At 34.8% G+C, this 27,517-nt stretch overlaps 1 protein-coding gene across 1 annotated transcript in view; it reads left to right on the top strand.

Moving 5' to 3' along the window:
- The window catches only part of LOC6044694 (PDZ and LIM domain protein Zasp), a 142,826-nt gene that overhangs the window by 98,666 nt on the left and 16,643 nt on the right, over positions 1-27,517 (top strand). Inside the window, 8 exon segments of the mRNA XM_038264322.1 lie at positions 3,781-3,932; positions 9,767-9,935; positions 9,999-10,159; positions 10,226-10,317; positions 14,180-14,375; positions 15,547-15,744; positions 21,161-21,251; positions 26,910-27,476. Coding sequence (XP_038120250.1) covers positions 3,781-3,932; positions 9,767-9,935; positions 9,999-10,159; positions 10,226-10,317; positions 14,180-14,375; positions 15,547-15,744; positions 21,161-21,251; positions 26,910-27,476 — 1,626 coding nt within the window.

Consider the following 27,517-nt stretch of genomic DNA (forward strand, 5'->3'; position numbering starts at 1 on the left):
AATTACAGTTTCCAAATTTTCATTATTTTTTTCTATGTAGCTATAGAATTACTTTGTCATGTAGACGGCAAAAAAAAAAATTTGGAAGGTGTAATATTACCACTTTTATGATGTAATTTCACCTCAATGTAGACTGAAAAAGTGACATTACACCAGAAACGTGGTAAATTTGCACATTGCACAGAGGTGAAATTATGCTTTTTTTCTAACATAAAAGTTGTTCTCCTTCCCAGATGTAATATTAACATGATTTTTTTAGTTGTGTAGTCGAATGACTTTTTTAAGATGTGAAATAAAAAAACTGATGTGAATAAAATGTATGTTTAGCTCAAATTTTCATATTTTTTAAATCAGAAAGTATCACAAAACGCCTAAAGCATAATATGCAATCATGAAAAGTGCAAAATATCAAAGAATTTTGGAATGTTTTAAATCTTTTTTGTTCTTTGATCTCAGAACTCTATGTTTCTATTCTAACTGTCTAATTTAATTGAAAAGGACCATACACGTTTTTCAAAATTGCATTCCTCAGAATTCCAATCCCCAAATACCATTCCTCTAAAATCCATTAGTCAAAATGGAACATTCCCCTGAAACCCATTCCCCAAATTAACTATCTCTCATATACAGTAAAAAATTGTGCAAATTTGGAAGGTTTAATTTTGGAAGGATGAATTTTATCTCATTAATGATGAAATTTTACATCAATTTAGACTGAAAAAGCGACATTACAACAGAGCAATTCTCTGAGTTTTCGGTCATTCGATTTTTTTTTGTATTTTTTAATCCGGCTGAAACTTTTTTGGTGCCTTCGGTATGCCCAAAGAAGCCAATTTGCATCTATAGTTTGTCCATATAATTTTCCATACAAATTTGGCAGCTGTCCATACAAAAATGATATGTAAAAATTCAAAAATCTGTATCTTTTGAAGGAATTTTTTGATCGAGTTGGTGTCTTCGACAAAGTTGTAGGTATGGATATGGACTACACTGAAAAAAAATGATACACGGTAAAAAAATTTTGGTGATTTTTTATTTAACTTTTTGTCACTAAAACTTGATTTGCAAAAAAACACTATTTTTATTTTTTTTTTATTTTTTGATATGTTTTAGAGGACATAAAATGCCAACTTTTCAGAAATTTCCAGAATGGGCAAAAAATCTTTGACCGAGTTATGATTTTTTGAATCAATACTGATTTTTTCAAAAAATCAAAATATCGGTCGCAAAAAATTTTCAACTTCATTTTTCGATGTAAAATCGAATTTGCAATCAAAAAGTACTTTAGTGATTTTTTGATAAAGAGCACCGTTTTCAAGTTATAGCCATTTTTAGGTAACTTTTTTGAAAAAAGTCGCAGTTTTTCATTTTTGCCTTCCTCACCTCACTGAGGCAAGGCTATAAAATCACTCGAAAAATGAATTTTTGCATAACCTCAAAGGCCGGGTCTTTTTGCTTTTTTGACTTTTAAACCACGCGGGGGATTGGCAGCCACACCCCCTTGCATGCGTATCGCCCGGTTGCCACATCGCTTAAGCAGTGTCTGCGTCTCTTCTGGAAAAAATCTGTATTAATTATGTTGCTGCATAATTTTGTCTCGACAAAGATTTTCACGAACTTTTTACTGAAATATATAACTCATGAGACTTTTCACCTTTATTTTGAAGGGTTGGTAAAAAAAAGAATTCTGGATTTTTTTTTTTGAAAAGGTCCAATAAACCAAATTTCCAGTTTTTGCTTTTTGGGTGTTTTTAGAACCGCCTTGAGTCAGGGGTATTAAAAAACACCCAAAAAGCAAAAACTGAAAATTTGGTTTATTGGTCCTTTTGAAAAAAAACTCCAGCATTGAAAATTGCTGTTCAAGTAAAATCAATAATTTAAAAAAAATCAAATGAAAAAAAAATTTCAAAAAAACTCCTAAATTAATTTGTAAATACCACCTAAAATACAACATGAATGCGAGGAAGGCACCAACCACCTTAAGGTGGATTAAGTAACGTTTTTTAAATTAGTGCCCATGTTTGCCCACCTTTGAAAAAAAATTTTTTTGAAAAGCTGAGAAAATTCTCTATATTTTGCTTTATTGAACTTTGTTGATGCGACCCATAGTTGCTGAGATATTGCTATGCAAAGGCTAAAAAACAGGAAAATTGATGTTTTCTAAGTCTCACCCAAACAACCCACCATTTTCTAATGTCGATATCTCAGCAACTATAGGTCCGATTTACAATGTTAAAACATGAAACATTCGTGAAATTTTCCGATCTTTTCGAAAAAAATATTTTCAAAAATTTAAAATCAAGACTAACATTTTCAACGGGCCAAACATTCAATATTACGCCCATTTGAAATGTTAGTCTTGATTTTAAATTTGGAAAAAAATTTAGTTCGTCATCTCAAAGGATTAATAGTTTGTTTAGAAACAAAAATACAGAACCAACAAACCCAGTACATCTCACACCTCGGAAGCATTCCACGCATTCCAATGCATTAACCTTTTACTACAACAATCATTACCTGTCTGACACATGACACACGCTTTTGACGAGAAAATTGTCGTTAAAAGTTCTTAACACACCTCCAAAGTGAACGGTTATTCTTCCGCCTTTTAAACGAAGTCGATTGTACTAATTTGTTCAAATAGAACACCACCTCAGACGTACAATTTCTTTGCAAATGCTTCTACCGTTTTTTGTACGGTAGAGCTCCTATTGTGGACCCCAACCACATCTAAAGAGACAAAAAAAAGCTCCCCCACCAAACTGTGGGAAGCTTTCTCACATTCTGCAGATAATTTATCGTCATAACCAGAAACATAAATAGAAGTCGTCCAACGAAGAGCTCGGCCAAGTACCTAGGCAGCATCGAGAAAATGAAAGTAAATCGCGGACGGTACTCGCTTCTAAAAGAGTCACGCCGCTAATAGCTTCATTAGCAATGAAAATCGCTCAAAGCTGGGAGCGACGACGGCGGGTTTAAACACAAAGAACTGCAGCAGCAGCAGCGACTTGCGGGACGGGATGAAAACGTGCCCCAAAGCTATGGTTGGTAGGGGGGGTTAGGTGAGGGTGGTTTAAGCTTAAAACATATCGCCAAAACACCCCGAAGGGTGGTTCTTTGAGAAGGGGCGAAAGGGTGAGATTTATTTTAAATTTGCCAAAAACCATTGATTTGATATAAATAAAGCAAATTTATTATCGATTAAATGTTCATTTATAAAAATATCGAACGACAAATATTGTTCTGAGTTTAAGTGACGTTTACTGTTTCACCCCACCCCACCCAGATATTAGCACTGTAGACTCGCTGTAATCTACCGCTGGTTGACCCCACTCAGATTCATTTCCCGCTGCTAATATACCTTTCGTTTACTGCTCTGTAAGGAATGAAAAGTGAAAAGCTCGCTCCCAGAAATAGAATCTATTTACGATAAATGATTTATTCGAGCACGACTCACCACCACCACCGAAACCGTGGCCATTGCTGGCAATGAATTCTTGGCAGGAAATTAAAACAAACAATATGTTTGGACCAACGATGGCCCCCCAAAACAAGCAAGCCGCAAATTGAAAGTTTGCCCAGCCAATTAACCTTAACTTGGCGCGGTCCCTTTCGCTCATAGTTGACTTCAATAGTGGATTGTTTGCCAATAGTGGCAAAATTTGCATTCGACAATATTTGTGTATACGACAATTTCCGGACCGCGACGACCGGACGACCACTTTAGGTACATCCCAGATGAGTAATTCTCGCCGTATTTTTATTCCTCTCGATTTGCAGGTAAACGGTGGCAGCGTTGCCGATCAGGCTGGTCTGATGCCCGGCGATGCCCTGGTCAAGGTGAACAGCACCGACGTATTCAGCCTGCGACACAAGGAAGCCCAGGATGTGATCGTCGCCGCCGGAAACTCGTTCGAGCTGACAGTATCCAGGTGAGAGTTCTTTTTTTATTGTAGTTGAATTTAGAGTCTGTAGCGATTTTCAGACGACGTAAATGTAATTTCAAATCGTTTGGTAGCTATAGAACGGCCCTTGTAGCATGTTTGAACTTAATTTATGCAAAACCAATTAAATTGCTTTAAATATCTTTATTAAAATGTTCTTAAGGTAAAATTTAATCAAGAAGCATATATCACATTCATCATATTATCATACTCAAATTATACTGAGCTAGACTTTTTAATTACTTGGATTACTTAACTACTTTTCACTTCGATAAACATATTTATTAGTATTATATAAATATGATAACAGTCCAGACTCAAATATCCGAAGTTTCGATTATACGAAGTTCGATAATCTATGGTAAATTGCTTCGATCGATATTTTAAAAATTTTAATATAAAATAACAGCACTAAACGTATTTGATTTTGTTGGAAATTTGAATTATGCTAGTTAATTTTTTTATGTACAAAATTTGATTTTTAATATAAAAACATTACTAATTCCACCTTAAGGTGGTTGGCGCCTTCCTCACATTTAAAGGGTGCTATCCAAAAAGCAAAAAGTGCGTTAATATCACTTAAGTGCTTATAACTTTTGATAGGTTTGTCAGATCTTCAAAGTTTTGGACGCGTTAGAAAGGTTTTTTGAATACCTATCCAACGGTAGATCGTATGAGAGGTCCAGACAGCATTTTCATCTAAATATCTGAGATCCGGCCTCGAAAAAGTGCGTAAATAACACTTAAGTGCTTATAACTTTTGATAGGGTTGTCAGATCTTCAATGTTTTGAACGCATTGGAAAGCTCTTTTGAATACCTATCCAACGATAGGTTGCACGAGAGATCCGGACAACGTTTTCATCAACATATCTGAGATCCGGCCTCCAAAAAGCGTATAAATAACACATAAGTGCTTATAACTTTTGATAGATTTGTCAGATCTTCAATGTCTTGGACGCGTTGGAAAGAACTTATGAATAACTTTCTGAAAATGTATAGCATGACGGGTTTTCTTACAAAAACCACCCTTTTTACAATCTTCCGGACTTTTGTTAAATTCGTTTTTTTTTAGCATAACTTTTGAAGTACTTAACTAAACTGCATAATTTTTAATAGCGACTTATGGGACCCCAAGACGGATCGAATGACGCCAAAACGGACGAAATCGGTTCAGCCAATGTCGAGATAATCGAGTGACAATTTTTTGATCAACATCCCACCACACACACAGACATTTGCTCAGAATTTGATTCTGAGTCGATAGGTATACATGGGTCTAGGAGGTCTAATTGAGAAGTTCATTTTTCGAGTGATTTTATAGCCTTTCCTCAGTAATGTGAGGAAGGCAAAATAGAAAAAAAATATTGATTTTAAATTCAGCTGCTGAATATATAAAACGTACTCGAATCGTAGCAACAGTTCCCAAAGTTTTATTTTAAAAATTGAGATGCTCCGAAACATCGGTAATGAAAACTGATAACTGATTTGATTACTTTCAAAAATGATATGTGTCATTTTAAATTTTTGCACGTTCTCTGTAAATTATATATGCTCTCCAAAAAACTTATTTCAAGACTGACAATTTATAGATATTATTAAACAGGAAATTATTTTTGTAAAAATCAGTCGCAGACACAATATTTTGAAAATATTTTATTTTACTTTGAAATGTACATCTACTTTTATTAATCAATGCAAAATCATAGTTCTGAAATCTAGAAATAGCGTATCTTCCTGAAATTTCAATCTTCCCGTAAAAACACGGAAAATTATAGTTTTTCTATATTTTCTATTTTCATATTTTAAAAAAATACAGTTTCAGTTGTGTGAATTATGAAAAGTGTAAACTGGCTGCTTGAATAATATGAGAATTTTATTTTTGCAATTCCGCTGTGAAACTATCAACTTTTCCTGTTTTTTTTTTTATCTGGAGAAACGAAACGGCCTACTTTCCCTTCCAAAAACAACAGCATAGAAAGATAATACCTTTCAATACCAGTGCTGAAAAGTTCTTCTTTTCAGCACTGGAATGAGTGCTGAAAAGTTGAATTTTTCATCACTAGTATCGAAAAGTAACATTTTTCAATATTTTTTTTAGTTTTGAATGGTTAATTTACTAAATACATGAATGTTTGACATCAAATTCCTTTCAAGAAGCGTTTTCCGGAATTGCAAAAAGTGTTGTATTCATCGTATTTATGTTCTTTTTGCAAGCTGTTGCAAAAACTATTATTATAAAATTCAGTTCAGTGATTTTTTCATCTTACACTGCAAAAAAAGTAGATTTTTAGAAGGTTAAAAATTTGGTTGGTCGAATATTATATCTTTTTTAGTAATTTTACATTACAAAATGTGTAACAATGTGAACTTGCTAAAAAAATCACCACAAACTGATTAAAAATAATCCAGTTTCTGATGGAATTTGACATATTTTTTGACACTAGATTTGTCACCATTTCCTAATGAATATTACAACCATTTCTGTGTAATTTATTTAATTTGTGTTGTTTCAGCATTACTTGTATATAATTACTAGTATACGTTGAGATATGAACTACCTTTGATTAGTTCTAAGTTGAGGCAGAGTTTTACGATTTTTTAGGAAGGATTTGAAAGGAAAAAGAGGAATCCATAAAAATACATGCATTATAAATTCATTTTAAATTGTAAACATGTAACGATGAAATCATTTAAGCTTTCTAAACATAGTACTCTACTTTCTGTTTACATAAGATTTTCTAAGTTGTTTTTATAATGTTGATACTTCGTTGGATTTTAGTGTAAATTAATGTTTGAACGTATGGTCCCCATAAAAATTGCAATGTTAAGCGTTAAAAATTACAGAGTCTTATTATTGATTAAAATTTATGTGATGCATTTATCTTTACATTGCATTTGACATTGAAATTTGTTACATACTTTTGAGCAATTCGCTTCGAAATCAGCTGACTTTAGGAACAAAAAAACACTAATCTCTAAGCTGAAAAAACATTTTTACTTTTTATTTATTAAAAATTATACAAATTGAAGTAAACATAACAAATTTTGGATTTTTGCGGATTTCATTTATTGGTTAAAAAAGGTGATTGATAAACTAAGTAATTTTTCTAAAATGTATGTTTCAAAGCCGTCCTCAGTGTAACTTACAACTTTTCTTTACTTTACTTTACTTTACTCTAATCGATCCGAAATTCGAGTGGAATAACAATAATGTTATGGAAGTCTCGACTTAGTACATAAGTTCATAAACTCTTTCCAATAATTATTGCTGTCCTTGTGAATCAAGTTGTCTCTTTTTTCCGCTGCCCTTCTTTCTAGGACCATTTCATCCCGATCATCCCAATATTTTGCGAACTCTTCATCAATTATGATCTTTCCTCCCTATATGGAAGATTTCTTTCATTCGGTTTTCCCTTCAGGCTAGTGATTGCTGTTTCTGAAGTAACCTTTCTATCGTCTTGCACCATTGAGCCATCAGACACTGTTTTGTCTGACTGGGAAGACGCGGAACTATTAGCCAACACACTTGCAAATGAGCTGGGTTCCCTAGGCGACGAATCAATCGGTTTCTCCTGCATTTTTCCCCTAACCTTACAGTCAACCTTCAAATGATCCTTCGATCCACATACGAAACATTTGTTGACCATTCCGTCATAGTAAATTCGAGCGCTTATTCCTTGAATCTTGACCTGAGCCGGTATTGCTTCCTTAACCTCCATAAATACTCCTCGAACGCCACTCCAAATTGGGAATCCCGTTTCCTCCGGATAACGTTCTCGGTACAGCTGTTGAACTCTTCCATATCCTCCCAAAACCTCCTCAATCCGACCATCTTCAACTTCCGGTGGCAATCCAAAAACTCGAACGTACTTCGATACACCTCCAGCGTCCGCAACCGTTACATCTGCCTCCGTTCCATCGCTGTACAAAAACGTGGTTTTCGAACCTAACCTAGAAAAGGCTTTTTCCATTCCTTTGGCTGACTTGAACCGGACGTACAGGCTATGATCCTCTCGGTACATAGCACTCAAATCACAGCTGGTCCATCCTTGCTTCCGGAAGAACTGAAATATCTCCTCATCCTTCGGTTTCCGGGAACCTACTCCGAAATGCACCCTCAGCGTAAACAATCTTCGGGGTTCCATTGTTATTTACCAGAGCACAACGACCTTGAACTGTTTCACTTTGCTTTCAACAAGCACTTCCGAATCCAACGCTATCTGGACGACAACTGCGATCGATCAAAAATATCTGATTTTTTGTGAAATTCTGTTCTACAGTACTGTACAGTATTTTTTATTATTTCAAATGCGAATGATTGCAAACTAGCTGGGCAGCATTTTGAACAATTTTTCTAATTTTAATGTTAATACCATTGGTTGAAATTTCAATTTTTATATTTCTTACTTTTTGCCCTCCTTCCCCCTTGACTTTGGCTGTGGTCGAAGGACATAAACTTCAATAAATATTTGCAACGGCCTTAAGAGATATTCATTAAAACATATGCTAAGAAAAGTTCACACTTTTCAAGTAACATTATTCAAAACTGTAATCATTTGAAGATAACGAATACGTGTTGAATTCCAAATCATAAATTGGATTATATTAAATGTACAGTGAGTTAAATTGAACTTCTGATAACTTTGTTTAGTTAATTTATATTGAAAATTGGTTTAAATTTAGTTTTTTTTTTTAAGTAAAACTTATCAAAACATTAGTTTAAAAACAACTATTTTTATAAAATTGCTATTTTATGTTGTAAGAGTCTCTATTGAACAAGTTTCAACAATATTTGTTCAATATACATTGTTTTCATGTTTTATATTGACATTTTTCGACCAAAAATACTGTTTCGGAACAATACCGTTAAACAATCCGGATTGTCCCGGAACCGGGTTAACCCCTCGGGCGGAAATTCTGGGGTGGTCAGATAAAGGACAAAAAAACTCACCTCTAGCAATTTTAAGCATCCAATTTCGTCCACTACAGCCCGATTACGAGTCCCTAGTCTGAAATTTGAAATTTTCACTTTCCGTGCTGAGAATTTCTGTACCGTCCTGGGTCAGAATGTTTTGCTTGGGGAATTTGAAAATTTCAAATTTCAGACTAGGGACTCGTAACCGGGCTGTAGCGGACGAAACTGGATGCTTCGAATTGCAAGAGGTGGGTTTTTTGTCCTCTACATGATCACCACAAAATTTCCCTCCGAGGGGTTGAACCGGTTCCGGGACAATCCGGATTGATTAACGTATTGTTCCGAAACAGTATTTTTGGTCGAAAAATGTCAATAAAAAAGATTAAAACAATGTATATTTTGAACAAATATTGTTGAAACTTGGTCAATAGAGACTCTTACAACATAAAATAGCAATTTTATAAAAATAGTTGTTTATAAACTAATGTTTTGATAAGTTTTACTTTAAAAAACTAAATTTAATCCAATTTTAAAAAAATTAATTAAACAAAGTTATCAGAAGTTCAAAGTTGTCACAAACTGGCTAGAGGTACTAGTATTTGACACAGAAACAACATTTCATAAATAAATTCACTTAAATCGATCAGATTTTGTACTTTTACTAGGGGTACGGACAATTATTTGACCTCTTTTTTTACTTTTTTCAGTAAACAATTTTTGTATTTTTTAAGAAAAAGTTTTTTGCAAATCAAATGACAGTGTCTTAAAGAGGACATTCTGCCGCGTCGATTGATGTATAAAACATGGCACTTTAGTCGAATTTTATGTACTTATATATCACAAACATTTCCCGTACGGGGGGGTACAGACAAATATTTGACTCACTGTAATTGTTTTTGCTTGCAGAGGCACCGCCTGGCGGCCGTCGGTCACCCCGACCGGATCGATCCCGTCCCCCTCGCCGTCGCTGCCCGGAAACATCACCCCGGTCACGAAGACCTCCCTGGCAGCCACTCCCCAGCCCGCGCAGCACATTGGCAGTGGCCACAACCAGGCCGCCAAGCCATTCCCAGCCGTAAGTATAGGTTTTGAATTTGTTTGATAGGAATTATTCTAAAGAAAGGTTTTTTGATTTTAGCAACAACAACAGCAACAGCCTCAGGAACAGGTCAACGGTAGCGATCCCATCAAGAGCATCGTCAACATGCAGTACAACACGCCGGTCGCCATGTACAGCGACGAAACGATCGCGGAAACCCTGTCCTCCCAGGCTGAGGTCCTGGCCGGAGGTGTTCTTGGGTAAGCGGGACTGAGCCTCTGCGTCCTCAAAACTTAACTGTCAACTAACCCTCTAACCCATTTCAGTGTCAACTTCAAGAAGAACGAGAAGAAATACTCGCCGGCCAACTCCGAGGTGTACAAGCTGCTGCACGAGCAGGGTGACAACCCCGAACCAGGTAATGATGAGGCACGGTTCGCGCACTACCTCGAGCTGGCTTACATGCTGAAGCTACTGAACGACGGTGGTGTCGGGAACATTTTCGCTTGCGACCGGTTGATCGACTAGAAAATCTGCCACAAAAAAAAATTGTGCTTTCAGAAATCATTCGCGTGGGCCAACTTTCGGTCCATACTTAGTGTTTAAGTTTTAACTAATGTCCGTCTAGCGGTGTCAGTTTTTCACGGAGGGATCCACATTTATCATAATTGAGCGCCAAAAATTGCAGAATATTCACCCTTTCTCCCGTCCGGATGGATTCCATTCACCAATTACCCATATGAAAAACCGACTGTAACATTAATCTAACCCCTCGATTTGGCAGCTAGTGTGGATTAACATTTTGCTTTGGCTTGCAATCAAAAAATTAACTAATCCTGTCTGTACTCTACTTAAACACGCGACACGATGCACACGAGGGAGGGTGGCCTTCGCATGGTGTCCACCCTGTCACAAAATAGAACGTGTTGAATGAGTTTTGGCTCACGATCAGCTAATTTCATGGATTTTTGAAAACATCTATAAAATGCAGTTAATTTGGCCTTCATTCACCGAATAGCTGGATGGGGGTGACAGATGAGATGTGTTTTGGACTGAGTCATAACTTGACTAACTAGAGGCAGTTATAGTTTTGGCACACGTGACATTTTTGATTACGTGAAACCGCTGCCAGCGAAACAAGAAATATTTGAAAATCCATGAAGTTTTGTTCACTTACACGCTACTAATTTAGATAACTGTGAGCTTTAAAAGAGCATCTGTTTAATGCAGTCAAATAACTTCAACCTTATTATTATTTTTTCATTAAATGTGACTTGCTTTAGAAGTTATATTCACCTAAATTTTATTGAGGCCTCCCTCACTATTATATGGTCTTTTAAGACATGTATTGACAGGGTTGCCAGATTGCCAAACTTTTATTAATTGTCAAATTTTATTAATTAATGTTAGCATGAAAATGCTCTAGCCGAATCTGCTGACAAAATTCCAGTTATGTCACTAAATTTTAGGACAGTGTTGATATTCCAAATCTGTGACAAATTGGAAGACATTAAATAGCTTTTGACCTGTTGATACTAAACGGTGATTCAAAAGGTGTTTCAATCAAAATTCACAATATCCACTTTGCTTTCAGAACCTTGGATAAATCACTACATATAATATTTTTTTGCAGTGAATTTGTACAATTTGTACAATTGTAGCAATTCCCGAAATTTATGCCTTTTTGATACCATTTTTTTACGGTTTTGTAAACCATGACCAAATTTTATGAACATTAAATTGGTGTCATACAATATTTCACATAGGATTGTGCGAGAAGAATTAGTTTAGCTCGTTTGATAAGTGTTCCAAAAATATCTTATGAAGCACTGGTGCTACCATCGGTATTAGAGAGTTAAATTTAAGGAAATGGAAGACAGATTGTGGAATGATGTTAACTTATCGTAAAATTTAGAACACTTTCAACCGAAATCATTTATTGAGCTGAAAAGCATGTAACAAAATTAAATCATTCAAAAATCACTACTGCGCATTTGAAAACATTGAGTTGTTTCAAGGAAAAAACACAAGACGTAAGATTTTCAAGAAAAAAAATAAATGCTCAAGAGCTAAAACGATTCGTTTTACTCACTTTACCATCATTTCTTGATTCAATGTGCGATAGCTAATAGAAGTAGAAACAATATTTTAGTTTAAGTTGTTTGATTTTTTACATGAAATCAGGCCATAAATTCATCCTCAGACTAACTTCGACCACTAACTTTGCTGTCCTATACACTTTAGTTGTTAATTAACAATCAAAACTGAGATCAGATCATTTTTCATTAAAATTTCTCGAGAATTACCTGGATTTCCCGGGAAACTTGTTGAAAATTTCCCGTTTCCTGGGATTTTTGATATCCCAGGAAATTGGACGCTCCAGTTGACAGTGTTCTGAGTTTTTTTTATTATCTTCCAGTTCTAAAAAACACACATTTTTTTAATTTACAGGTGAACAAAAATCCAGTTTCTTTAGTCTAGTCAACATAGAAAAAAAATATAAAGGGAATTTAAGGAATCTATTTAACACAATTCAAGATTCGTAGTCGATATGTAAAAGTGTAACGATTTTTAAATTAACCTGAAGTTTATCAGTATTGATGAAAATATTATTTAATTATTCTCTTTAAAAAGCTTTACAAAAACAGTAAAGCAGAGTGACAGTGATAAGATTTGAATTTGTTTTTGAAATATTTTTCAACTAATAAGGTTTGTCTCAAGATTATAATTTAAAAAACATGAGCAATGTTGGGACACACAAGTACAAAGCACTTATAAAAAATTGTTTTTCAATTGTGTTTAAAAAAAATGGGTTGAAAATTGTTTCATTGAATTTATTGACTTTAATAGTCATCGTTTTTTATTAAAATCAGTGTTCAAATTCTATTTTACGTCAGATGTAGCATTACTTTGATGCTGCTATAGTTTTAAAACAAAAATCAATGTTTTATGTTAAAGAAACACATATGAATTAAGGCTGAAATTGTTGAAAGAATTAAAAGAATCCCGCCTGAAATTCATTCAAACTAGTTTTGCTTACAATTAATAAGAAAGGCAAAAATATCGATTTATATTATTTCAAACTGAATTCGAAGCAAAATTGAATCAAAAATTATCACATTTTATATAAAATGTGTTCTTTTAAAACACATCAAAATTTATATGATTTTTCCGAAATATAATTCAAAAACACATAAAATTTAATATTTACAAACTTATTTTACTTTCTCTTAGTGGACAATTTTTTAAAGAATTTTTCGAATGGATAACTTTTTAAACTTTTCAACATTTTTCTTGAAGTTCGTTAAACATTTTTCTGCCATGGTCAGTATGAGTCTATACCATTTCGTACGTATTTAATTTGTACTTTTCATTTTACGTAAACATCTCAACCCTATCAAGGTGTATCAATGTCACCCGGGGGTTTACGGTACTAGGAACCATTGCATTCAATATCAATTTTAACTTATTTTTTCTAGAGTCAGTTACTTTGTTCAATTTCATGGCTCAAAAGGTCGTTGTAACCTTTATCTTAAATATTCATTTGATTTTTGTAATAAAAAATCATTCTCATTGTTAGAGCATGTTTTATTTTAAATTGCAAATTGACCTACATCCAATCGAAAGTAATTCATTTCACTTAAAGTTTTTTGCAATTTTTGTAAATAATTCATATCCAAAACTTGACTTTGCGCTTGAAAATATATAAATCATACTTTAACTTTAACTTTGAATCAAAAAATTCAATTGTTTAACATTTGGAAAAATCAACCTGTTGATACAGCCATCCCTCATATCCGGAGAAGATTATAGATCGGTCAAATAATCATAGCAAATCGATAGTTGATTATAGCTTTGCTTTTACCTTCATGTGCAAGCTTTTCTTGTGATTTTTTGATTGATGTATTGAACGGCTTTAATTTTTTACGTTTTATATCAAGTTTTCAAATAAAAACATTGACTCTTGAAATCCACAAATTCGGAAACCTTTTTTCTTACGGACCAAATATGACACTAATAAAAATTAATTGCATTTTGCAATCAATAAAGTTATTAAAAATTAAATGACAACGAACTAAAACTTGGATTATCTGAACTATTTATTTTAGTTAATTTTCTCTTGAAATCAGTAGTAAGATTTTTAACTTTTCGTTTAAAATAAACAAGTGGCTCTTTTTAGTTCAGTACACTAACACTTAACAACATTAACCTCAAACACTCAACCATCGATACTAATCAGTCAAGTCAATTTCACCCCGAACGTACCACCCCCCAACCAGCCAACCATCATCAACAACCACAGCAACAGGTTCAGCAACAGCAGCAGCAGCATCAGCATCACTACCAACAACAGCAACAACAGACCAACTCGGTCGTCACCAAACACGTGACCGCTCCGGTTGACAAACCCCCGTCGAACACCAACGGTCTTCCGGCCGGTCAAAACATTTGCAGCTCCTGCGATCGGCTCATTGTGTAAGTGTGCGTTTGTGTGCGTGGTGGACCTCCCAAAATGCGGTGTGAATGTGTGACATTGTGTGAGTGAGTGCGGAGAAAACGGGTGAACGTAAATTTACAGACGCAGGTTTTACAGGGTCATACTTTACAGTGAAATGTTGCTTGAAGCCGTGTTGCCAGCTCCGTTGTGATCGTCCACTGTTTGATGTCGTTTTCTTCTGTGTTGGCGTTTTGTGGTGTTCAAGTTGGCAGATAAGATCAAGTTTCCTATTTCAGTTGCAGGTGTAAATAATGGTTCCACGTAGTCCTAATCGAGTTCATTATCTTTCTTATTTATCTTTCCTCCACACTTGTCATGGCGTCGGTTTCCCTCGAATCGTGTGTAAATATGAATTATATTTCTTGCAAATGTGGCAAATACTTTGAATTCTTTTAACACATAACTTTGCAAACCAAGCCGATGGCGTCTACTCAAACAAATCTCATTATTCGATCCACAAACTGGAATCAGCCTCGTCACATTTCTATGCCACCCAAAGTCACGCGATCGGCGGCTATGCCACTGCGGGTCGTCTGCCAGTAGGTTCTCTGACGAAGCCAAGGTCGCCGGTTCCACCGCAGATGCTCCAGCAGCAGCCGCAGCAGCAGCTGCCTCGTCCAGTGGCCGCTCCCATGATGCCAGCTCCCGCTCCAGCTCCGGCCGCCGCCGCTCCCGCTCCACGACCGGCCCCGCAGGCTAACCCACGGGCCGGAATTCCACCCAGGATCCACCCAGAGTAAGAGACATCTACCGGACACTAGCGGTCCTTCCACCCATTTGCGCGAAACAGAACAATAGCCTTCGAGCCCACCCACCGTTCACAGAGAGGAGTTTGCTTTGTTGTATTATAGATTGAACCGAAGATTTTCGTTCTTTTATACAAGTTGCGTTTCTTGCATGCGAGTGCCCGTGCTAACTGGATGAATGCGAGAGATCGAATGTCCCACCTAATTTTGGATGGTTCCAAAAAAAAACGGATCAAATCTCTCTGTTCAAAGTGCATGATTTTAATGAGTTTTGTTTTATTTTCAAAAAACCGTGTTGAATTTGTGATTGTTCTCGTGACATACGCCCCACCACAACTCCAAAAACCCACCCAAATACGAACATCACCACGCCACCAACTCAACCCCAATACAACAACCCAAGTGGTGTGTTTGTGCGCATCAAGGACAAGAACCTGCACGCTGATTGCTTCAAGTGCGCCACCTGTGGCACGTCGCTCAAGAATCAGGGCTACTTCAACCTGAACGGCAAGCTGTACTGCGACATCCACGCCCGTTTGGCGGCCCTCCAAAGCCCGCCGCCCGGCACCAACGGGATGGTCCCCGTTACGATCCCGAAACCGTACGTATGACAATGACCGGAAGGGGACACAATCAGCGGGCGCGCGCGCACACACACTTCTTCCCGGCCATTCTTCTGCTTTCTCTCTCTCTTTTTCTACTCTGCTTTCCCAGCTATCTTTTCTTTCTGTTCTCTCTACTCGCTTTCCTCTTTCTCTTTTTTTTGTTTTCCATCAGAATTAGGGAAACTCAACTAGTGTTTGAGAATTACCAGTTACACTGTTTTGACGTTTAAAATTACACAAAAAACAAATACAAAAGACGATTAGAATTTTAAGTGCTACCTAGTTCATAAGAACCTTGTAAATAGAACCGTGAATATGTGATAAGAATTATGAGTTAAGAATAATTTGACTAGTACAATTCTGCCAAAGTGAAGTTGTTTTTCACCTGTTGATGTTTGAGCAACCTCTGGCTGGAGGATTCCCGAAATCACTTTTAAAATTGTAAGTTCAGGTAGACGCTAATGAATGTGAATCATATCATTCAGAAAAATATTGTTGCTAAAATAGATCATTATGTTCGAATGTTGATCATTTATTTCAATAATCAAAAATCATTCATTTTCAATAACTGTTAAAAAAATAAAGAAAAAATAGGGGGACAGGGGGTAATATGCACCCCCTAAGGGAAAACTGTAATTTCTCAACTTTAGCAGCATTTCTGTAAAAGAATTTCGCTAGATGTTCTTAAACAACTTTTATTCTACGTCATCCAAGTGAAAAAAGTCATTAAAAACCTCAAATTTGTTTAAAAATAACATATTTCTGAAAACATTTTTGATTCATTTAAAACAACCTTGCGGGGCAATACGCACCACAATATTGGGGCAAAATGCACTAAAACAACGGGGCAAAATGCACCGGGTTAAAGCAGTTTTCACTAGTCACCACTAGATGACACCGCTGTTTTGACAAAGGACCATCGCAGCGGTGCATATTGCCCCGACCACGCTTTTTGTAGAAAATTGGATGGAAAATACATGTTTTGATATTTTTGAACTCATATATCTATAGAATAATGAAGATTACGGCAAAAACTATATAAATCAACATTAACAATATCAATAAATACTTTTTATATTGTCAAAAAATCAAATCGAAAGTTCAATGAAAATTTGATGAAAACACAACATTTTAAATTTTGCAAATAATTCAAGCTGTTTTCATACTACGAAGCAAAAATTTTGCAGTATTCTTTTGCAATGTTAAGCTTCCAATTTTGCCCCGGGGGTGCATATTACCCCCTCTCCCCCTAGTTTGGATTTCACAAAACTATTTTGAATTTTGAATGACTTCTTTTTTGAAATCGTTATAAATAAGGCAGCTGAGCAATTCTCTACCAAAATCGAAAATGGATTTTATTTACATTTTATGAATCGGCTCAATCTTTTTGGGAATACTAAAAATTGTTTTATAATATTTATTTTGAATTAAGTTGTATTTTTATTATTTAATACAATTTAAATAAAGGTGTTCAATGTAAGAATTTTTGATCTAGTGGACAAATTATAATATTTCAAATACTTATGTTTAAAATAATATTTATATGAATTCAAATTGTTTCAAACTATGGAAAATATCATGTGTACAGGAGCTGTTCTCTACGGAATCGGTCTTTTTTCTTTATTTTTAATTTTTGTATTTTTTAATCCGGCTGAAACTTTTTTGGTGCCTTCGGTATGCCCGAAGAAGCCATTTTGCATCATTAGTTTGTCCATTTAATTTTCCATACAAATTTGGCAGCTGTCCATACAAAAATCATATGTGAAAATTCAAAAATCTGTATCTTTTGAAGGAATTTTTTGATCGATTTGATGTCTTCGGCAAAGTTTTAGGTATGGATATGGACTACACTGAAAAAAAATGATACACGGTAAAAAATCTTTTGGTGATTTTTAAATTTCACTTTTTGTCACTTAAACTTGATTTGCAAAAAAACACTATTTTTATTTTTTTTAATGTTTTAGAGGACGTAAAATGCCAACTTTTCTGAAATTTCCAGAATGAGCAAAAAATCTTTGACCGAGTTATGATTTTTTGAATCAATACTGATTTTTTCAAAAAATCGAAATATTTGTCGCAAACGCCCGTTAAAAATGTTAGTCTTGATTTTAAATTTTTGAAAATATTATTTTCGAAAAGATCGGAAAATTTCACGATTGTTGTATATTTTAACATTGTAAATCGGACCATTAATTGCTGAGATATCGAAAGTAGAAAATGGTGGGTTGTTTGGGTGAGACTTAGAAAACATCAATTTTCCTGTTTTTAACCTTTGCATGGCAATATCTCAGAAACTATGGGTCGTATCAACAATGTTCAATTAAGCAAAATATAGAGAATTTTCTCAGCTTTTCAAAATATTTTTTTCAAAAGTGGGCAAACATGGGCACTAATTTTAAAAAATGGAAAACTGCGGCTATTTTCAAAAAAGTTACCTAAAAATGGTTATAACTTGAAAACGGTGCACTTGATCAAAAATCACTTCTGTACTTTTTGATTGCAAATTCGATTTAACATCGAAAAATGAAGTTGAAAAATTTTTGGGACCAATATTTCGATTTTTTGAAAAAATCAGTATTGATTCAAAAAATCATAACTCGGTCAATGATTTTTTGCCCATTCTGGAAATTTCAGAAAAGTTGGCATTTTATGTCCTCTAAAACATATCAAAAAATAAAAAAAAATTAAAAATAGTGTTTTTTGCAAATCAAGTTTTAGTGACAAAAAGTAAAATTAAAAATCACCAAAAAATTTTACCGTGTATCATTTTTTTTTCAGTGTAGTCCATATCCATACCTACAACTTTGCCAAAGACACCAAATCGATCAAAAAATTCCTTCAAAAGATACAGATTTTTGAATTTTCTCATATCATTTTTGTATGGAAAGCTGCAAAATTTGTATGGAAAATTAAATGGACAAACTAATGAAGCAAAATGGCTTCTTTGGGCATACCGAAGGCACCAAAAAAGTTTCAGCCGGATTAAAAAATACAAAAAAAAATCGAATGACCGAAATCTCAGAGAATTGCTCACAGATCATTTTGGGAGTGGTGTCGAATCAACTCATTTCGGTTAAAATTAATTATTTAATTAACAGCAACACTATGGGAGGCCTTTTTCTTCAATTGTTGTTAATTATTGACACTGTAAAATTTACATTTGATTTTTTATTGAAAGCAATTCGGTGCAATTTCAAATTCAATTTTAAAACCAAAATTTAAGTTTTTATTTATTCGAAAAATCCTAAATTTGTCGAAATTTAAATGTCCCTTATGCTTTACAGCTCTAAAGTACACAGAAAAAAAGTTGAATTTTGGAATGTTGAAAATTTGGTAGGTTGAATATTACCTCTTTATTTGTGTAATATTACATAAAAAATGTGTAAAAATGTGAACCTGATGAATATTCATCAAAAACTGATGAAAATTCATCATTTCTTGTCGAAATTAAAATGTCCCTTATGCTTTACAGCTCTAAAGTACACAGAAAAAAAAAGTTGAATTTTGGAATGTTGAAAATTTGGTAGGTTGAATATTACCTCTTTATTTGTGTAATATTACATAAAAAATGTGTAAAAATGTGAACCTGATGAATATTCATCAAAAACTGATGAAAATTCATCATTTTCTGGGGTAAAATTTATCATTTATTTTGCCACAAAATCTGTCACCATTTCCTGATGAATTTTACCATCATTTTTTTTTCTTTGTAGCCACTTTTGGTCCACGAAAACAGATGAAAATGAAAAAAATGTAGTAAAGTTTGTCAAAAACGAAGAAAATATGAAGAAAATTCAATGAAAAAAATCCTTATCCAGAAACAGGGGTTTGAACGTTTTCATAGCAGTATTACGGACAGCTTCCAAGTTTGTATGGAGACTTGTACTGAGTAACCAAAAATAGCTTATTAGGACTCATGGAATTGATGGACAAAATTTCATCCAAATCTAAAAATACAACTTAATAATCGCGAAAAGCTAGGCCGTCCTTTTAATAAAAACAACTGCAAGATCGCTTATTTATATTTGTATTTTCAATCAAAACCTAAATAATTTATTCGAAGGACTAAAACAATGGAAACATTTCTTCACAACGTAAACGTATTTTGAATGGAAATATCACATTTTTTTTATGGACACTTTTTAGAAAAATTAAAGATTATAAACGATTTTTATTGCATTCTTTTAACACAAATTTCGAGTTTCTTGACCCCAAAATCATCCGACTCGATAGGTTGATTTCCTGCTACAAAACCAGATTTAACTACATTTTCTCAGATCATATAGAAGCACTTTCGATGTCACATTATAGTGAAACAAATTAAAACTAGACAACTTTTTTATTGCTCTTCATGTAAATAAATTGGATAATTGAGTTGTGATTGTTGTATCAGTTACAAGATGTGCGTAAGTTTATTATTTACTCAATTCCTTTGATTTTTAAAAATGGATTGAAATATGTACAAATTGATGAAACAAAATCCTTTTTTGTTAAACAGTCCCATTAAAATTTGCCTAGTTTGTTAAATTAAAAAAAAATGCTTTCAAATATGGTAATAATATAATTTCCCACTAAGAAAAAAATAAATGTATGCTCAAATCAACATTTAATGTTTCGTAATCAAACAAAACATTTCATTTCTCATTTTAATAGGTGAATAATATTTTTTAAAGTAGATTAGCAGTGAATTTTCTGAGAACATGTTACGAACTCTTAAAATATTTATAAATTTGATTTATTATTTGTCAAACAAAAAAAAATTGTTTCACAGGCAAGAAAAAATCAATAAAACAACTTCCTTATCACCAAATCCAGCAGCCGATGCCCAAACAAGGTGACGTCACCTTATATTCCGTTCGATGGTCTGCGCGCACTACTTGCTCGAGTTGAGCTTGAAACCTGGTGCGTTTCAAGCTCAACTCGAGCGCCCACTTTCATAGTCATCATTTTTTCCCGGTATTTGTACACACCTGAATCAGCAACAACAGCAACTCACCTCACCTCAACCTCAAGCATCAAACGTTGCATTTTTTGTTGTTGATGTTTGCTTATACTATACCCTGTACTCGACCGCCAAACGCACCTTCTACCTTCTACATTGTAAGTAACATTCGCACACACCGAATTCGTTCCCATCGGTGCGCCGCCAATCAGTCAGCTCGCGCCAGGTCGACAAATTGGTAACGACTTTTTTTCGGAAGAGGACTCTTTTTTTTTCTTTTTCATTTGTTTTATTTTTGAACTTTTCCTCTGTAAGTGCCACTTTTTCGCGTTTTTTTTCATCTTTTTTTACTTCTTTTTCCTATTTTTTCGCTTCACTTTCCTCTCTCTGTGCCATTCCGTGCTTTCTTGTCTCATTTCTGTTTTATTTAGTTCTATTTTTACTAAACTGTATTATTCTTCACTCCTCAGTGGACAGAAATCCGGAGTCCAGGCCATCTCCGCCGCCCTCAATGCCCACGCCAATCTGAACGGCCGCTCCCAGTCACCCTACGCCGCCAATGTGAGTATTGTTATCAGTGAAATTATGTTTATTATTTAAAAAAAAAAGTTTGGTGTTGTGTGCATTGTGTGACTTCGTTGTTTGTGATTGTGCTTTTTGTTGTTTTCAAATGAGTGACTCTATTTTTAACCAAAAACGTCGACCAACTAACCGTTTCGCACCAGTTTTGACACGATTAGGGGTGTTTTCGAGAAAAAAACGCCAAACGCATGCAGAGATACAGTTGTATAGTACACGCAGGTGTAAATAAACTTGGAATTATGATAATTCTGTCAAAATTTAACAAAAAAAATGTTAAAAAATTGTCAATATTCCTTGAAAATTGTCCTTAATCAAGCATTTCTAAATTTTAACAATTTGTTGTTAAATTTCATATAAGAATTCCCAAAATGAATTCTCCGAGAGAACGTAAAATTGACATGATTTTTGAAAATTTTGATTATCAGTCAAATTTTAATTCAATTTCTTATTGCCACTGCTCTCAATACAATCCTAGAGACATCTCGAAGCGTCGTGTCCGACCATCGTTCCGCGATTGCTCTCGGTGGCCGTCACATGATAACGAAACCGAACTCGTGGTGGGGGGGGCGGTGTTTTCCTCCAACCCAAGCGGAAAGGATACTGGCAATGAAAAGTGAGGAAACGGACACTTTTCGCGCCGAGGCGACGACAACTACGGGTGGGCTAAAATTAAAAGTGCTGTCTTTGTTGACGCAACTGATTTGCTAACCGACGGACGAGCGGACATTTGTTTTGCAATCATTATTTTTCTCTGAATTTGGGATTTTTTTTTGTCTAGAAGGAATGGAAAATATGTGAAGCATTTAATAATTGAATAGTTGAATTTTCTGTTAAAATGCCTAAAATATAAAAACAGATTTTTGTGACACTCTGTGTCTACAGGTAATAAATTATTTAATTAAAACTTATTTTTTTGTTTTGCATGAATCGACTAAGCTAATTTGAAATGAATAATAATTTGAAAAAAATAATCACTGTATTTTGGAAAAATTTGGATTAAATTTTTGATCTTATCATTTTAATAATAAATTAATTACTTTGAAACAAACAGGATCACTTATTTTCATTGATATATTTTTTACAACATAGCAATAGCTCTAACTTTTAATTTAATTTATTTGTTTTGAGTAACAATACTTGAATTCGATTCTGTTTAAAAAATACAAATACAAATACTCATATTCTATTAAAACTTAAGAGCGAGTCCACGAACAGGGCATACCCCTTTGTATGGGACGTCGTTTAGACCTCACCAATCTGCCTGAAATTTTCAGGGGTTGTTTGTACATATAAAACTAGCATCTGGCCAAAATATGAGCACTCTAGGTCAACAAGTGGGGCAAATCGGGACACAAGGTTTGAAGGTTCAAAAACGTAAAAAATCTAAAAAAGGCTATAACTTAGGCAAAATTCAATTTAATTTCAAAATTCAAAATGCATCTTAAAGGGCTTCAAAAATGCAACAAAATGCAGGGTAAAGCATCCAAATTGGTTAATTTTAAAGGGAGTTATTGGCATTTTAGTGAAAAAATAGCATAATTTTCAAACTCAAATAAAAAAGTGTTCCATCCAGATATCAACTCGGATCGACCTGCAGCTTGTAGGGGACATCTGGAACTACCATCTGAGACTGAGACCGCTTTGGGTATAGCAGTTTAACATATTGAATAGACGCTTTTACTTTTAGTAAATTTTTTGGTTGTAAATTTTTGCTCGAGGGACCCCTTAGATCACATTTATTGAAAATCAAGTTCGTTTCCAAGGATACTAGATGACACCAGAAAAAAAGCTTCTTATTTTTTTATCTTTCATTTTTAAAAGGGTTAAAATGGATGATAATATACATTTTTATGTATGTTTCTATTGTAAAATTGTCTCAGGAACACGAATATGAAAAAAATTATCACCATAAAATGGGATCTAAGGGGTCCCCGAGCAAAAATTTACAAAAATTCACTAAAAGTAAAAGTGTCTATTCAATATGTTAAACTGCCTTACCCAAAGCGGTCTTAGTCTCAGATGGTAGTTCCAGATGTCCCCTACAAGCTGCAGGTCGATCCGAGTTGATATCTGGATGGAACACTTTTTTATTTGAGTTTGAAAATTATGCTATTTTTTCACTAAAATGCCAATAACTTTAGAATTGACCAATTTGGATGCTCTACACTGCACTTTGTTGCATTTTTGAAGCCCTTTAAGATGCCTTTGTGAATTTTGAAATTAAATTGAATTTTGCTTAAGTTATAGCCTTTTTTAGATTTTTTACGTTTTTGAACCTTCAAACCTTGTGTCCCGATTTGCCCCACTTCCCGTTGACCTAGAGTGCTCATATTTTGGCCAGATGCTAGTTTTATATGTACAAACATTTCAGGCATATTGGTGAGGTCGATGCGAGATGGGTTTGCTTTGCTCGTGGACTCGCTCTAAATTGATTTTGAAGTAATTACAAATATGGTTTCGTGAACTTAATTTTGAAGAAAATTTGCAAAACATTGAAGCAAAAACTATAACAAAATACTTTAGTTTAGTTAGGTTTGCTTCTGAAAACATATCAAAATATCAAATAAATCATATCAAAAAAAAATTTATTTTCTGATCTGTATAAAAAAATATCAATGATAATGCCAATGTGAAATGAAAACTATTTTGAATCGATTCTACTGGTATTTTCTACAAGATTTCAGGTTATAAAAAGCTGACAGAAATAAATGAATTAATTACAAAACACAAAAATTGCGTCGGCCTCAATATAATAACGAAAACGTCAATCATTCCAAAACTTTCAAATCGTAAAAAAATATATGAAAATGAATTCGTTTGAAAGAAGCAGACTGCAATTTTTTATTCTTTGGACAGTTTTCCACTAGAAACCGATAAAATTAGCTTCAGAATTACAAGTTATTGAAACAGCTTCAAAACTATTTAAAGTCTTAAAAATTTTGAATTGAACTTTGTTTTTAAATGTAGAAAATAATTTAATGATTCATGTCTTAAGTACTCATTTTAGTACTGAAAAGATCGACTTTTAAGAACTTAACCTTACTAAACATAACCAAACACAAGGACGCCAACTTAAAGCTGGTAAAAAAAGTTTTTTTTTTCTAAAAAAGCCTATTCTTAAAAGTTTATCGGAATTGCAAATAATATTATTTGCAGCTCGTTGCAAAACTCGATTTTTTCAGCACTCGTCGTATTTATCCAGCTCGGCCGATCCAAATTCTGAATAAATCATGGTTAAAATCATGATGATGAAACAAGTTGCAAATTTTATGGACTGCTACACGGAGAAAAAAGAATTCCTAAAATCGTGAACAAGCGTTCATGAAAATGGGAACCATGAACAAAGTGTTCGAATTTCATGGAACGTTTTTCAAAATCGTACCATGGGATTTGAACACTTTGTTCGAGGTTCCCATTTTCATCCATTTTCATGACCGCTTGTTCACGATTTTGAGAACTCTTTTTTCTCCGTGTAGTTTAAGAAAATATGTATTTTAAGATGCATTTTTAGCAAACTTTAATATATATTTTCCTTAGCCTCAAATTGGTATTGATTTTAACCAAAGTAAATAAACTTAGTTGAAAATATTTTTATTGATATTTTTATTGACATTTAAAGGAACTTTAGTCATTCCCATTTTACGTGATTAGTTCAATTTGCACACTTCCAAGTTGAAATTGTATCCTCATTTGATTTTTTTTGTTTCATTTCTTGATACAACATTAAAAGGGAAAAAATGCGTCAAGCTTTAGAACTTCCCATCTCTTAAACTCTATAATTTTAATATCGATTCGGCTTATTTTATTTTATAAATTTTTGATTCAAATCATCAACATTCTTTTTGAAAACTAGTCTTCATGTAAAGTGGATCTGATTTGTGATTTTTACCTCAATAATAATTTTTTTTTAAACATTGCGTGTTAAATTGACAAATGCTTTTTCTCCATTTTGGATTTGAAATTTTATTAATCGTCGTAGAGCTTTTTTGGGGTTATTTTTGAGCTCAAGACTGCGTAAAACAGTTGTTATTGAGCAATTCCAGCTCAAATCAGGAATTTTTCTGGTACTTTTGTACCCGACCCTCTCTGATTTCAATGAAACTTTTTAGACATGTTATCCTAGGCCTATTTAAGCCATTTTCGTGTATATGGAGCCAATAGTACTCGAAAATAACATTTGAGAAGGGCGTAAGGTACTTACTTTTTTTTGTATTTTGCAATTTAAAAATTACTGTATCTCGAAGCCGTTGCGTCGTATGAAAAAGTGGTCGAAGACAAACTTGTAGGCTGTCACAGGCAAACTAATGGGAAATTGGACGAGCTTTCCGGTAAAAATATTTACGAGACTGAAAAACCAAGTCTGTCACATAGAAATTGCCAAAAACCATCAAAAAACCAATTTTTTCATCATTTTTATTTTAAAAACTGCTGTATCTTCCCAAGGATTGGACATAGGACAATGGTCAATATGGAGACTTTTATGTAAAATTGTCTGGGGAATCGATTCCCACTATGGGTTTTTGAAAATTTTGACGTTTAGACCACTTTTCAAAAAAACAGTTTTAGTAAATGATTTTTGTATTTTTTTAGGAGGGACATACCATCCTGCATTTTTCGTCGGTTTTTTGGTAACATCTTAGGCTATTTCCTCAAAAATTTTGAACGAAAAAAAATCGTGACAACACCTTTAAATTTAAGTTTTAAACTTAAAAATCGAAAAATCTCATAGAAGTGGCGTGTATTTTTGTTTCAGTGTATTTTTTTTCAGAAAGCCCGTCCAATTTCCTACAAGTTTGTTTTTGACCACTTTTTGATACGCCGCAACGGCTTCGAGATACAGTAATTTTTAAATTGCAAAATACAAAAAAATAAATAAATACCTTACGCTCTTCTCAAATGTTATTTTCGAGTACTATTGGCTACATATACACGAAAATGGCTTATATATGCATAGGATAACATGTCTAAAAAGTTTCATTGAAATCGGAGAGGGTCGGGTACAAAAGCACCAGGAAAATTCCTGATTTGAGCTGGAATTGCTCTATTAAAAAAAATGAATTTCCGAAGATTCAATTATACGAAAGGACATTTTTTTTTAAACGAATAGATATTGTTTAGGACTTTGGTTAATCGAGTCTCGACTGTATCAATGAAAAAAAAAAAATACCGCATATCAGAATCACTGCTATTGCCAGCGGTATTTTGGTTTTTCTATGCCTCTGTGCTATGTTTTACTAACTAGATAAAAATCCTAACAAGCTTAGTGCAAGATACCACAGAGGCATCGATTTCTCAAACAGTTGATATTTTATGGATGGCAACATCGATATTTCTAGAGAATTCCAATTCAATTAATTGCCAGAAGAAGAAGAAGAAGAAGTAAAAAATCTGAACTTCAGAGTATCTTCACAACAAATCACCAACACCAGTCATCAAACTCAATCAATGACAACTATTCATTAACAGATTTTGTTCTCTTCCTTTTCTCGTAACCCATCGCAACGATTATTTTTTTCTGCATTGCCAATGCTTGCTCACACCCTCCCCTGCATGCTCTCACCCACCCACAAACTGCGCGTGTGTGTGTTTGCTCGTTCGTTTGTCTGTGTGCGCACGATCCCTTGTGTGATAACACAGCTGCACCTACCACCACCGCCGCCTCCGACGACGACCACAATCAGCAGCGGCAGCAGCAGCACTCACCAGTCTCCGTCACACTCCCGATCGAGCAGTACCACCTCGTCGAGCGGCTACTGCAACTCGAGCTCGCTATCGCCGGTCCAGTCGAACAAAGTGTCCCCGCTGCACTCGCGCACCAGCTCCGAAAACGAACTGCACCAATATCCGGCTGCCAAAGCGTTGCCAAGTTGTGCCACCACCGTCTACGGAAGTGACTTTAGCTTTCCCCCGCCGCCACCCCCACCGCTGCTGCAGCTGGCCACCGTACCCGCGGCCGGAATGGAGAATCCGGAAGTCGTCCCCCAGCAACCACCCCCGGTCGAGCCCGTTGATCCGGCGGCGTTCGGTCCGAACGGACTGGCCGTTGCGGATCCAACGGCCGACTCAACGGACTCTGCCGGGGCCGCCGCTGCTGGCTCCAACGGGGACATTACGACAAACGACTACGGCTTTCTGTACAAAACCATCGGTGGGGCCGTGATCCGGAGTGTGTTTCCGCCGGGAGGTGCAGGTTCCCGCTACAAGGTAGGTCGCATAACGCATTGCGCTAAGGACACTAACGGGGC

The sequence above is a fragment of the Culex quinquefasciatus genome, chromosome 3 (genome assembly GCF_015732765.1).
Source record: "Culex quinquefasciatus strain JHB chromosome 3, VPISU_Cqui_1.0_pri_paternal, whole genome shotgun sequence".
In the NCBI taxonomy this organism is placed as follows: Eukaryota; Metazoa; Arthropoda; class Insecta; order Diptera; family Culicidae; genus Culex; species Culex quinquefasciatus.